The following is a 14,125-nucleotide window of genomic DNA, read 5'->3' as shown; positions in this document are numbered from 1 at the left end:
ATGTTGATATCGAAAATGCTGTCGAAGAGTGGAAGAGGCGCACACCTTAGCAGGGAAAGAAGGGGGTGTCATGGGGTATGTGTTCCCCTCCTTTGAGTCTCCACTCTTAGGTGCTTTAGTCAAAAAACAATCTCTGGGAGATGTTTGCTCGCCAGGCGGTCTTGAAGAAGCAATTTTGGCAAATCGTTAAGAAGATCAATGTAGATCATTTAAGCCCTTCTTGTGAATGTTGTGGTCAGGCTCAGGGGGCCTGGACTTGTCAGGTCTCTACAATCTGACTGAGGGGATCCAAGACCTGAGGGGGAGGGTGCTTGGAACTAGACCCCTAGATCTTCATTGTCCCCAGTTTCTAAGAAGAGAGCCGGTATCGATCGATAGGTTTAATATCGATTGAAGAAGTAAGAAACTTGCAGCATGATGAATATCTTTTGCTGAGTGAGAAGAGTTTGAGGAATCCACTGTTGAACCTGCGAGGGAGGCTGATGAAAATAAACAAGATAATCATGAATTCATAAATGAGATTAACTCCCTGGGAAATAATTCAGTTTTTTTTCAAGATCTGTCTATGTTGAATCTTCTTTCCCTAATGCAGGTAACCTCCCAGGGAATGGTAAAAGCTCTGGTTTTGAATAATGCATAAATTGTTCCGCTTATCCAACGGCTCTAATCTATCAACAAATGATTAAAGGATGAAGACAAAGATGTTCTGGTGGGAGAAGGGCCTAAGGGTGTTATCTTCAATCTGGCTCACAGTCCATTCCCCAAAATGAAGTACACCCCGCCACTGACAGTGATAATGGTAGGATCTTTGTATCAAGATCTCCCTCTCCGGTTTTGAGGAGAAGAAGTGTATTAGGGAAAAAAAGGATTCTATCCAGATATGGTGTTGTCTCATTGTGGGCAGGAGGGAGAAGGAGAGGTCATGAAAGATGGGGTGGTAGAAATTGAAAGGACTATTTCAGATTAGGTGAGATAGCCCCTCCCAGCAAGGCCGTAAGGCCACCTTCTATAAGGGCTTCCTTTAATTGGGGGGAAAATGCAAAAATTGAAGGAAAACATGCCACTTAGGGGCAATCTGCCAAGAAAGACAGAATGTCTTAGCAAAAGAGTTTGGGGAATGGGAGAATGAAAAACGAGGAATATACATCAGAGGTGAAGGAATGTGTTGGGAGTAACACAAACAAAAATGTTAGGAATAATAGGCATGCCAAAAACAACAAAGGCACTAGAGGGAGGTCCTCTCCCGAATCAGTAGGTTGGTGTGCTGAGTCTGTGAAAAGCAAAACCCTCATCGGGTCCTTATAGTGTGCCCTAGGCCAGGTTGGTGGCGATTGTAAGCAGATGAGACCGCCAATATTATGCCTAAACATGCAATCTAGAATGGGCAGAAGGCAGCTACCTTGTCAACCCCTTAATAGGTCTTAACTGCTATAGGTATTTGGCAACATTAAAAGGCTAAGAAATATCTCTACAAAGGACTTGGCATTGGTTGGCTTAAGAAAGATTGCCGGGGAAGATGTAACTAGAATTTGCTTTTGAAGGAAGCAAAGAACCTAGTGGAAGCAGCTGGTCCAGGTTTGTCATCTAACGGAAATAGTCCCTTTGAAGAAAAAGAGGAATAGAAGCAGGTCCCGTTTTTATGTGAACATGGGCGGTTAAAATGGAACCAGGTCTATTTTGCTGGGCCCCTAGGCGTAAATCAGAGATCAGGTTTTGGGAAGAGTTGGTGGGAACAGGATAGTTACCATAACGTTCTCCAACGATAGAGCTACGGGTTTAAAGAATAGAAATGATACACCGCTGGAAGTCTGACGAGTCAAGGAGGGAAAGTAACCATGGAATGTGGGGGTATATCCCCCCCCCCAATAAAAGAGAGTTATTCCTTTAAAAACACTCAGTATCATAACCTTTTGCTGTGAAGTGGTGGCGGGGCAGACAAGATCGATTTGTAGGAGATAGGGCATCCACAGCCTGTTCTTCTCCTGGTATGGAACATTCATTTTTTTTGCAGAGTTTTATATAGCGCGAACTTGACCCAAATCCGATCAGGTATCAGAGCGCTTTACATAGCACCAGTTAACGTTACATGAGGACACACATTCGTTTTTTGTTAGGCACGGGGAGATTAAGTGATTTGCCCAGAATCACAGGAAGTTCAGCGTCATTACCGAAACTCGAACCCAGTTCCCCAGGTCCGAGGTCGAGCGCCCTAGCTGTTAGGCCAACTCCTCTCCCCATGGATTCATGGATTCAAAACATTTACATAAATGGAAAATCAAAGAGAGATCTTGACAAATTATTCCATATTGTTCCTCCAGAAAATCTGGCTGTTGGAGTGCCCAGTAGTGGCGGGGCTTGTTGCTATAGCTCTAAATGCCAAGGTCTCGCCAAGAGGAAGATAAATGGGTAGATCATTAACTTTGGTCTCTGTTTGCTGAGGGAGGAAAGTAACTAAGCTCCCAACCAGTTGCATATGGATCCTTGCAGGTCTTATTGACACGTATACAAATACAGAAGGGTCAAAACAGATCGTATGTCTAAATGTGTCTGTACCACCAATTCGCTCCCTGCCTGAGTGTGAGCTGCTGAACCTTGTCAATGATGTAAAAAAAATGATTTGTGACACTTCTCAGATGCTTTGTTGGTGGTAGGGGGAGAGTTCAACAAAAAATCAGTTTTTAAGGATTTTTATGAAGTAATTAATGAATTGCTCTTAACGTTAGGCATTTTCTCAGGAAGCGCTGGGGAAGGAGATGCGAAGGTTCTTCATTGTTCCGTTGAACTGAATTTGATCAATGTATATATCAGGTGTCATGATGATATTCCAGCTGGGAAAACATTTAAACACGGTAGCAGTAAATTACCAATTGACTATGTGATGATTCCAGTTCACTAGTTCTAATGGGTGGAACATTTTCGAGTTCTAGATATGGGGCCTAGTGATCGTTTTGCTCTTAGCTTGGAGTTTAAAGAGGCCTTTCTACAATGCCAAAAGCCACCAGTGACATGGAGGTTGTTCATCACAAGAGAATTAGACCAGCTTATGGAACAGGCACTACAAGCCCTCTCTTTAGTTGAATTTTAAGCTTTCTGTTTAGAAGTAGGACAAGATGCAGTAGATTGGTATGCTAGATTAACGAAACTACTGCTAGCCCAGTTTAAGCTAGTAAAAGAAGGCTCACGCGCAAATAATAGCTTAAGACGCAAGGGGAATACCTGGTATGACGATGACTGTAAGGAGGGTAGAAGGGTGGTAAACAGGAACCACCGCTACTCGTAGTTAAATCCACTGGAGATAAGTTTAAGAACTGCAATATTAGCAGCAAAAGCTGCTTACCAAAAATTATGTGCTCACAAAAGGAGAGAGTTCTGCAGGTTAAACTGGGAGGAAATGCTATCAACCTTGATTGACAGGGATAGCAAGCAGTTTTGGCATCTAGTGAACTCTGTAACCCTCTCGCCGCCATCATCTCTTGAGTCCCAAATAAGCGAGGAAGACTGGTTTGTTTTTATCACTGCTTTATAAAAGGGTGGTGGTCCTGAGAATACATTAAATGTGCAGACCTGTTCTGAAGTAGATTCTATAGTGATCACTAATGCGCAGATGGCTGTAGTCCTGTCGGAAATCATCTGTAATACAAAAGCTACTAGGCAGGTGGTCCAGGTGACCTTCCATCTGTGAGATTTAAAAAAGACCCATCGAAATGGGGAACCATATTGAGCAGGTTTTTTGAAAGGATAACATTAACTGGAGCTCCAGGGAAGCCCATTCATAAAAAGGCAAGATGGATCAGCTGGCTAATTATCACCTGATTTCTCATTTAGATATCCCGTCCAAACTCTACGCTCAAACACTGTTAAAACATCTAGCGACCTGGACCTTTGATACTGGACTGATTCTAGCAGAGCAAGGAGGCTCTAAGCCAAAGCACTCCACGACGGACCACTGTTTCCTACTGTGGGGAGTCGCAAAGAAGTCAGTGGAGTCGGTAGGTGGCCTTTGCTGCTGTTTCGTTGACTTCCGATCGGCTTTCGACAGGGTGGACAGAGGCAAGCTTGGTGTAAACTACAGCAGTGGAGGATATCTGGAGCCCTGTCGGGCCCGGTGATGAAACTCCATATTGGTAACTGGGTACAGACTGATCTCAATCGGCACGGAAGCCTCACTAGGAAATTTCCGGTTGAGAATGACTTGCAACAGGGGTGCGTTTTAGCACCCCTGCTGTTTGGTCTGTTCATTGCGGACTCCCCCTAGACGTTACATGATATGCTTAGTTTTTCACCAAAGGTTGGAGGTAGGCATATTAGTTGCCTCATGTACGCAGACGATCTGGTGGTGATGGACCTCACACCTATTGGGCTGCAACGGAAACTAAATGCCCTATATGCTTACTGTCTTGAAAACAAACTGATGATACATTTTAACAAGACAAAAACTATTTTTTATGCTAATGGGAAAAGGGAATATGGGTGGCTCCTCGGTGATCTATGTCTAGAGCAGGTTAGAGAGTATAAATATCTGGGCTTAACCTTTTTGGATGATTTGAAGTGCGATAAACAAATGGCTTCCCATGGACTTGTTCTATCCACAGTAGTGAATGGGGTAAAAAGATATGGGCGAAAGTTTGGAAGCCATATCTTTGAACCACTAAGCAAAGTTATACAAGGTAAGCCAATTCCACAGGCCCTTTATGAAGCAGAAGAAGCTTGGGATAGGCGGGTATCATAGGAAGGTCTAGAAGGTAATGTCTGAAACTGCTCCTTGAACTCTCTAAAATGCTATGATTCAAGCGGTGAGGCGGGAGGTGAGCACTGTAGCCTGGAGCGCACTGGTGGTTTCTAGAGCCTTGTGCTTCTATTTTTCTCTCAAAGATGGGACGCCTTGTGATAAATTGTGGGAGCAAATCTTACCAGAAACCATGTTAACATATGCCGATAAAAAAGAATCGTCTGGTGATAACGTGGAAGCATTTGGGGGACCCAGAGATGTGCACCGAAAGTGGGGAAGTGGCCCAGACCAAACATAAAGTGCTTTAGAAACTAGCTGCAGAGAGGATTTGCAATATTTTAAAACTAAAAACTCACGTACTCCCTACTTAAGCTTTCAGGAGAGCACGGATCTATTCCCCTACCTGTATAACATTCCGGACAAGCGCCCACGTAGTGAAGTCTTGCGTTTGAGGGTGGGAATCGACCCTGGGTGGCGTATCAGTGGCGTATCAATGGAATAGAAATAGAAGTTGCTAAGAACAATGAGCAGCGCCCCTGTAGGCGAGCTAGCAAATATTCCGTGAGCCAAATATTGATGGATTGTGCATTCTTCATGGTGGAAAGGAAAAAGTTACTCCCACCTGTGTTTAAAAAATATGGAATCCAAATGAGGGGAAATGGGTCTGGATTTGGTACATGACCTTATGTTTCGAGAGAAGCTATAGCCACTGGCCAGTATTTGTGTAAAATCTTAAAGACACTGTTATTACCCCTTTTGAGGAACTTAACACACGTTTGGCATGTTTTTATTTTACTTAGTAAAGGAAAATTTCTCAAACTGAAGCAGGGGTAAGAGAGATCATTGAAGTTGCAATACGCTGCTATTTACTCTGCGCTTTATCAGCGCCACAAGGTGTAATATGAATTGTTTGTCATTGGCTAAAATCTTATCATGTTGCTTTAAAAGAGCTGTAAATATATGTGAGATCTTGGGCTGTGAACTACATTGAGTCATGGTATGGAGAACTTGTTTATATGTTTGTTATTGTATAAATTGTAAGTATATGGGATAGAAGGATAGAATCATGAATTGTTGTTTTAGGTTATTTAACAAAACATTTCTATTTTTTGAATTGTGTGTCTATTTCTATAAGAATTGTATTTATTGGAAATAAAGTATTTTGACTTGACTGACTACTGACCTTTAGGCATTGAAATAAAGGGATATATTGCTAACCTCTAGGTGTTTTTATCATGATTACAGTAGATCCCGTGTAGAGTTACATATAAAAGTGTTCCCTGAAATACGGTCCAGCCCATCCTGATTTATAGGGACCAGGATGAGAACCATTGATGAAGCATAAAACCAACAGGGTGCGCAAGGGTCAATGAAAAACAACACAGAGTCGTCCACACCAGGAATGTTACTTGGTCGGTGGTTTAACCATCTGGTGGTAGGACACCTTTGTGCTGATAACTATGGAGTGGGAGGAAGTACCCTATATCCTCCAAAAAAATCTCTCACCCCTTCCCAGAACAACTAAGGATCTGGGTATACTGTTTGTTTCTCAGATGCTATGGCTTCCTGTGATAAGGACGTTTGCCAATGGCTGCCAACCGTAGGACACTTCACAATGGATGCCACCACATGGCATTCATTTTTTACATTATTGATACATATGTGATGTAATAGACAGAAACATGGGCCGTTCATACAACAATCGCTGTAATTGAAACAGACATGACCCTACTGGTATAGGTAAATCATTATTTAATGCTTCAATGATCCTGTAGGTGCAGGCTTGGCTCTATCGGCCTAGGTATACATTTACCAATACATCAATCATGCCCAATAATTCAGGCATAATTTCCAATTGATAACTATACATACATCAATGTTGACACGTAGACACACACCCATGACACACCCACTGCTACAGGAATATTCACATAACCATACCCTCCGTTGACATATTAATGTTATCTGCTGATAACAGTCATCACACATTACTGATTGTGAAAGGAATATATTAATAAAAGCATACAGCCTATTAGGGTAATGTAATTATAAGAACTCCATTGAACATAATGGAGTAGCTCCAGGATTATAAGATATATTTGTATAGCACATCTTCACCAAAGGGTATCTTGGCACTGAATAACAGATGCTACCCAACTCAATGGTACTTATTATATCGACCTCCAAAGGATGAGTGGACCGACCGGGATTTGAACCTGTGACAATGAGGTTGAACACAGGCCTCTACAGTGGATGCATCAGTCCACTAAGCCACCGGTCCCAGCTTACAATGGTTGGTATAAGCTCCGAGCTCCAACATTCCAATGTTTGTCTTCATGTTTCTCAATTTTTAATATAGAACATTCCACCCTTAGTGGTTGGTATATTCTAATAGCCTCATAGCTATTATGCCTCTGGGTATACCTGAGGCTTAAAGTTTAAGGCCCTCTCCCTCGTTATAAGCCCTAACCATGGATTAGGGCTTTAACAACCGGTATACCCCGCGGCAGCGGAGATATGAGGCTCTGTTGATAGAGGCAGGCCAAGTATTCATTTAGGCAAGTGACCTAATGGTGAATGTAGGGCAGTATGGTGGAGGCCTGCATCTTATTGATTATTGATTTGATATTGATTTAGGCAAGACAGTTATTAAGGGAGCTTATCTCCCATAGATAGAGGCAGGTGGGAGGGAGGAGCCAGCCCACACCTTGGCTGCTCGGAGCTGTTGCTCCATGGTGAACCCTTCTTCCAACTTCCAGAGCGACGGTCCGCTGCACTGTTTCCACCTAAAAACAACGATTCCACCTCCGGAATGCAGGCGGATCACCTGGAGATAAATCTCGCCCTTCACCGATCGAGCATCGCAGAGATATCAGAGCAAATGGCAAAGATGCCGCCAGCCTAAAACCCCACACCCATCTGTCAGAATCCAGCTGAATTTAGGGAGCTGACCTACCGACAGCAGTGGAGGGTCATTGGACCCTTCGGGAAGGACAGATTTGGCCCCGGCGACGGGCTGCACCGAGTTGCACAAGGGAATGAAGCAGCAAAGCCAAAAGCCAAGATGGCGGCTCCCGTGTGCTGAATACGGAAAGAATGCCCAGAGAGACCAATCCAGACTAGGGCGGGCGACTCAAGAATTGTGGTGGAGTCCGTGACATCGGCGAATGCGGAGGTCGTCTTGTGCGGCCCATTCCTGCTACAGCCTGAGGACACCGGGCGAGTCCCTGGAGTGTGTGGCATCAGAGACGTGATCCCCCCCTCCCCCTGGGGCAGCAAAGTGATCAGCTAAGCACGAAGGTGCTTCGCGCCAGCAGCAGGACGCGCCTTGTGAGAGCTCGAGATCCTGAACTGTGCCATTCGGGCCGAGAGGGACATGCGGCAGTCATGGTAAGGAGGGTTAGAAGGGTTCTGGGTTGGAGGGTGCGAAGGTGCAGTGAGTCTAGATCGGGGATATCACTGAAGAGGAAATCACGATAACGTGGAGAGTGCTTCTTGGGCTGAAGAGTGTGCAGCAAATAGTAGGAAGATGCAGGAAAACCGTGGTGAATGTTTATATCATCTTGCGTTCCCACTCTGCTAAAAAGGCGCGGCTACTGCTGGAGAGGGAGGGGAACTTGATCGCGACCGGTAGTGTCCTTCACGATCCACAGCAGACGCCCTTCATAGGCGGTGAGTGGGGAAACAAAAAAACTACCACATTCGATCCCAATGTGGCCTTTCTAAACCTTCTGGTGCCTTATTTAATCCCCTATTTTAACTCGGCAACTACTTCTTACATCGGAACTCTCTGAGCCTGACCCTAAAATGGTGCCTGCCAAGGTATTCCCACCGGTGAGGGAAATTGTCCCATCAGATAATCGGGGTCCCGATGCACTACCAGGATAAATGTCATTGCTGAGTTATCTAGCCACTGAACTTGAGGCAAGCACAGCTACAGAGCCACGGTGGTTAACAGACTCAACCTGCCTGACTATAAGATGGCAGCCAAGATACATTCCCTTTACGATCCTTGCCGTCCTCGCCATCTCCTCTTGCCTGTCTCTGGACTCAAAACATCGGTCACTTCCCGATCTTCACTCTAATCCGGCGTAGCCCGAATCCACTTGGCCGATTCCCGGTGGAGCTGCACCGACAGCTATAGGGGAGATAGGCACTGGCACACCGCTATGGTCGTCACCTACCCAGCCGGACTTCGGACATTTGTCTCATCGTTTTTTCCGCTCCTGTCTCCTTCATGTGGACTCCCAGATCTCCTTGGTCTTTTTGGGTCCTGATTTTCGTGTCCAGAATCTAATTGCAATTTTGTAACTGCTGTTTTGATGTTTTAACTTCCTTATGTAAAGCGCTTTTTTACCCCCGGGTCTAGCCAGCGCTAGCGTTCTGCGGAGTCCGAGAATCATTGGCCGTTGCCCAGTGGAGCTGACTTATGCAGCTATAGAGGAGTCTGGCTTTGGTTCACCCTTCAGCCGTCACCTACCCAGCCTTACATCGGACATTGTTTTTAACGGTTCTTCGCGGTCTTGTCTGTCTGTTTCTGTTTTTGCTCTGACTGCTTTGTCTCCCCTGAAATACTTTACCCCTTTTGGTCTACCTGACTCTATCAGCATTTCCTTCCCCTGTTTACATTTCCCCCTTTTCCTTCCATTCCTCATAAAACGTGTTGTCTTGGATATACTACGTGCTAATAACCTTTTGTTATTGTGCATCTCCTGTTCTTCCCCTATGCCTATACTTGTAAGTGTAACTGATGGTATATGTAACCTGTAACTCACTGATCCTCATGTAAAGCGCTCTGATACCTCCGGGTCTAGCCAGCGCTATATAAAACTTTTTTCAAATTAAATCAATGATGCTATCCTACACTGATACAGGCAGAACTATTAATAAAGGTGTTGGCTAAACTGATAAAGGCAAGGCGCCGATCAATACTGGCAGGATACATATTGTCATGCAGGGTCTATGCTTATAAATACTGGACATGTAATAAGAATACATCACCTCATTTAAAAAAAAATAAGACAGATATTGATACAGGCAGGATAAGTACTTATAGACATATGTTTTAGTGACAGGCGTGGCTGTTGTTGACACTCAAGACACCAAATGAAAAACTTGATCGATAGCCACAGAGACCACTCGGACTTTCATTGATCAATGTTTTGAGAAGGGCGCCCACAGGATACTGAGATATGATATGATTCAGTCTCACGAGCTTCTATTATCCTGATGATACTCGCATTGTCTGAAAGTGGGAAAACCTTCTCAAGTGAAGGTGTCAGGAATAGGCAAATGTCTAAATCCTGTTGAACAACAGATGCTAGAAAATCACCTTATGTGTAGCTGTTCAGTAAAGGAAATACCCCCCTGCTGGCCCTGGTAAAAACATAAGTGTAAGTCCTCCTGCCCTCCTAAAATTTGAGGGTCTCAAACAATATCAAGTGAAGTAAAAAATCTTGGTGTGAATAAGGACAGGAAGCTCTCACTTGAAAACCTAGAACAAAGAGTGAGGAGACACCTTCAATGTACTGGGAATGCTTCAACGCACATAGGTCTTTCACACAGGATTCAGGCATCTCTGCCTCTAGTGACATACTGTCTGGATCTTACATTAGATGTTATAAAATCACTAATTGTCAAACTACAACAAAATCCAGACTGTAGCAGTGAGACAAGTTCTTAAACAGACTGTACCACATTACCCCCACTCTGAAAGGTCTTCGCTGGTTGCAAGTTGCAAAAAGACCATCCTTCAAAACCTTCTGCATTGCACACCAGGTGATTCATGAGATGAGACCAACCTTATTACAACCCAAACTAGGTGATACAACCACTAGATGAACCTTACATCACACAGGCTCCACGCTGGATAAGACCCCCTCATCAAAGATTCACCTAGGTGGGAGCTCCTTCACAGGACAGACTTGCAAGCTTTGGTATCCTCCCGCAGAGGACAAAACCCACCCACAACCATCGAGGATCCAGAAGAGAAACCAAGACCCGGCTACTCCCAAATTCTGGACCCATAAGACCTCATGCTGCAACTGTTGAGTGCTTTGCATGTACTACTTTGCAATCCTTTTGGGGTACTCCATTACTCACATCCCCAAGCGTAAGAAGCACATACTTGCTAATGCACCAAGACTGTAGCACAATCTCTCTCCCCTACAGAAAACAACAAACACTAACGAATATGAATTCTACCAGCACCCTTCTCACATCTATGCACTTTTAGATGCAATAATACTCAGCAACCCACTAAAAGCTCTTTGAGGACTCAACATGAGGTTAGAAAGCGCTATGGAAATACTACAATACAATAAGATGCACATTACCTCTGCCCTTTTTTGCTGCTGGTTCATTGCGGCTGCAATGGCGACGGAGAGTTCCTCTGGGACTGGTTGCTTCCCAACTTGGCCTGATGGGGGAGGAAGGCTTCCGCTGATTAACTCACGTATGTTGGCTAGAATCTGAGCACGTGAGGGGGTACCGCTACTGCCTGCTTGAGATAACTCCTTGGAAACATTATCCCAAGGATCAACTGTCTTCTCGAGTGAGGAAAAATCTGAAGAGTGAAAAGGAATGAGCAGAGAAGGCAGAGTTAATAATGAGCCGACTGTACTAATGAGCAATGCGGGATGAGACTGCAGAACAAGAACTAACAGAGACTGTGGGAAGAAGAGACACAACATACAATGACAAAGATGTACTACCAGGAATGGAGGCTGGAAAGGCATACCCGGCACTCAAAGGGCATAGAGGATGAAATGGCAACGCCTGTGCTTTCAGGAAGTATGGGAGGAAGAGGCAGAAGATGAAATGTCTGGAAGTTTGAGAGGAAGCTGCAGAGAATCTGTAGAGATCTTGATTTTTATCAAGAAAGTGCACAATTGGTACAACAGGAACTAGAGATATTTTGCAGATTGCATGTTGCCGTGAAACGCCATTGAAAGGCCTTACACTAAGAGGTAACGCTTTGATCTTCCCCAAGGCGCTCAGCAATAGGGTCACTGAATAGGGGCGTGACGGACATCCTGGAGCTGGAGCCATAAAAAGACTGCTGTGCCAGAAGGAACTGCTTTGTCATGAACGAAGAGATTGAGATGGGAAGAGATGGTTAAGCCCTGACACTGACCTGCTCGTCCTTCTGTCGTTTCTATAGTGACCCAGTTTTGTCTCTTCACAAGAGGAAGATAGGAACATTGATCACAACACACTCCCACAAAGGGTCACATGCGTGAACTAAAACCAACTCGTCCCAAGCGTCACATTCGACCCCAGGAGAGACTTCTCAAAGTAATGGACTGAAAGCAGTGAACTATCATCTAGACAAGGAAAACATGTCCTGTCGTGCAGACTCACACACCAACTGAGCATTACCCCCAGGTCCCTCCGTCCTCGACACCGTCATGGACAAGTGAGATGTAACTATCTCACTGACAGAAAAAGAACGAAGGAATGCTGGACCTACCCTTCCCCCTCCCACTGGGAGTACTTAAGGAGTACCGTCCCAGCATTCCTCCTGTTCTTTTTCTGTCTTCCTGACGGTGTGAGGACGCGGCAGGAGCGGGGGCGCTCCTGCCTTCTTTCTGGATATCGCATTGTGGCTGCTGGTTCTTACCTGGTGCCGGCGGCCCTTCGTTGTTGGCCTCTCCCTCCCTGCTGGGCTTGGGGGGAGTGGCGCGGGCCTCTCCATTTCGTAAACCTCGCGGCGGTGTAATACCGCGTTGGTTTCTTAATAATAATAATAAAGGGGCTTGTAAAGCGCATGGTGACGCCATCCCGGCGTGTCCCCGCGCTATGGAGAAAAGTCAGGGCCAGGAGAGGAAAATTAAAGGGAAAACAGATGGGTTTTCAGAAGTTTTCTGAACAAGGTCTCTGAATCCGCTAGTCTGATACTCATGGGGAGAGAGTTCCATTCTTTGGCAGCCATTACACGAAAAGAACAACCACCCATTCTGGCTTTCTTGACGCGGGGAATTTTAAGCAATCCAGTTCCCCCAGAGCGGAGAGTTCTGTTAGGCTCGTAGGGGATAGCCAGATCAGTCATGTAGGGGGGAGCTTTGTGTGAGATGATCCTGTAGCACATTAGAAGTGCTTTAAATAGGACTCTCTTTTTTATGGGGAGCCAGTGCAGAGTGGCTAGGGCTGGTTTAGAGGCTGATCTTTTTGGGAGTCTAAGGACTAGGCGTGCTGCCGTGTTTTGGAGTACTTGAAGTCTCCTGATGTTTTTTTGTGTTGTTCCGAGCAGAAGCACATTACCATAGTCTATCCTCGAGGTCACTAAAGCTTGGGTCATAGTGCGCCTGGCTTCAAGAGGGAGGAGGTCTAGGGTACGGTTCAAGGTCTTCATCACCCCGAAGCATTTCCCTACCACTTTGTGCACATGGCTGTCATAGGAGAGTCTGGGATCAACCCAGATCCCCAGGTTCTTAGCTGCTTTGCAGGGAGTGGGTAACGGCCCCAGACATGATGGCCACCACTCCTTGGTCCAGCTCGTATCCCTGCCTCCAATTACCAGAACCTCCGTTTTTGAACCATTTAGCTTCAGGCAGTGCTGGGTCATCCAGCCTGCCAGAGCCTGCATGCAGGTTTTAAAGTTGTCGGCATCAATGGAGGGTGCTTGGGACAGGGAGATGAGGAGTTGGGTATCGTCGGCATATGAGACTAATTCAATGCCGAACGATTCAACCACTTCAGCCAAGGGGGCCATGTAAAGATTGAACAGGGTGGGGCTCAGGGCAGAGCCCTGAGGTACCCCCTGTTCTAAAGCTATGCTATCAGAGAGGTACATGCCTCTCTGAACCTGGAAGCAGCGGTTGGTGAGAAAGGCTTTTAGCCAGCCCAGTGCTTCCTGGGTGACCCCGGCTTTGTTCAGACACTGCAGCAAGATGGAATGTGCCACAGTGTCGAACGCGGCACTAAGGTCAAGCATAATCAGTGCCATAGTCTGGCCCTCATCAGCGCCTGCCCGTAAGGTTTCGGTCGCTCTCAGAAGGGCGGTTTCAGTAGAGTATCCTGCCCTAAACCCTGATTGAGAACTGTGGAAAGCATTATTAGACTCTAGATGGGCCATGAGTTGGCTGTTAGCTATTTTTTCGGCCACCTTCGCCAGATAAGGTAGCAACGAGATGGGCCGCAGGTTTTCTAGGATATCCTGACTTATGTTCGGTTTTTTCTTTATCGGAAGTACAATGGCTTTCTTCCACTCCGCAGGGAGGGTGGCCGTAGAAAAGGAGAGTTGTAGAATGTATCTAAAGTGTTGTTCTAAGACTTTAAGGCTAGCTGCTAGTATCTTGGGAGGGGCAGGATCCCGAGGGGAGCCTGATTTGATGCTTTTACAGATACTATTTAAGGTTGTGGTAGGAGGGACAGAGAAGCAGTTTAGGCATGTCT

The 14,125-nt window shown here is 45.5% G+C and overlaps 1 protein-coding gene across 7 annotated transcripts in view; it reads right to left on the bottom strand.

Moving 5' to 3' along the window:
• Nucleotides 1–14,125, bottom strand: part of LOC146863653 (putative E3 ubiquitin-protein ligase HERC1) — a 1,482,062-nt gene that overhangs the window by 990,596 nt on the left and 477,341 nt on the right. For all 7 annotated transcript variants that reach the window (XM_085627737.1, XM_085627739.1, XM_085627735.1 and 4 more), the window contains exon 26: nt 11,065–11,294. In XM_085627737.1, the coding sequence (XP_085483863.1) occupies nt 11,065–11,294 (230 nt within the window). The remainder of the gene's footprint in view (nt 1–11,064; nt 11,295–14,125) is intronic.

This window comes from Triturus cristatus, chromosome 2_1 (assembly GCF_964204655.1).
Source record: "Triturus cristatus chromosome 2_1, aTriCri1.1, whole genome shotgun sequence".
NCBI lineage: Eukaryota > Metazoa > Chordata > Amphibia > Caudata > Salamandridae > Triturus > Triturus cristatus.
The sequence above is the reverse complement of the archived record's forward strand: the minus strand, read 5'-3'. Positions and strand labels throughout refer to the sequence as shown.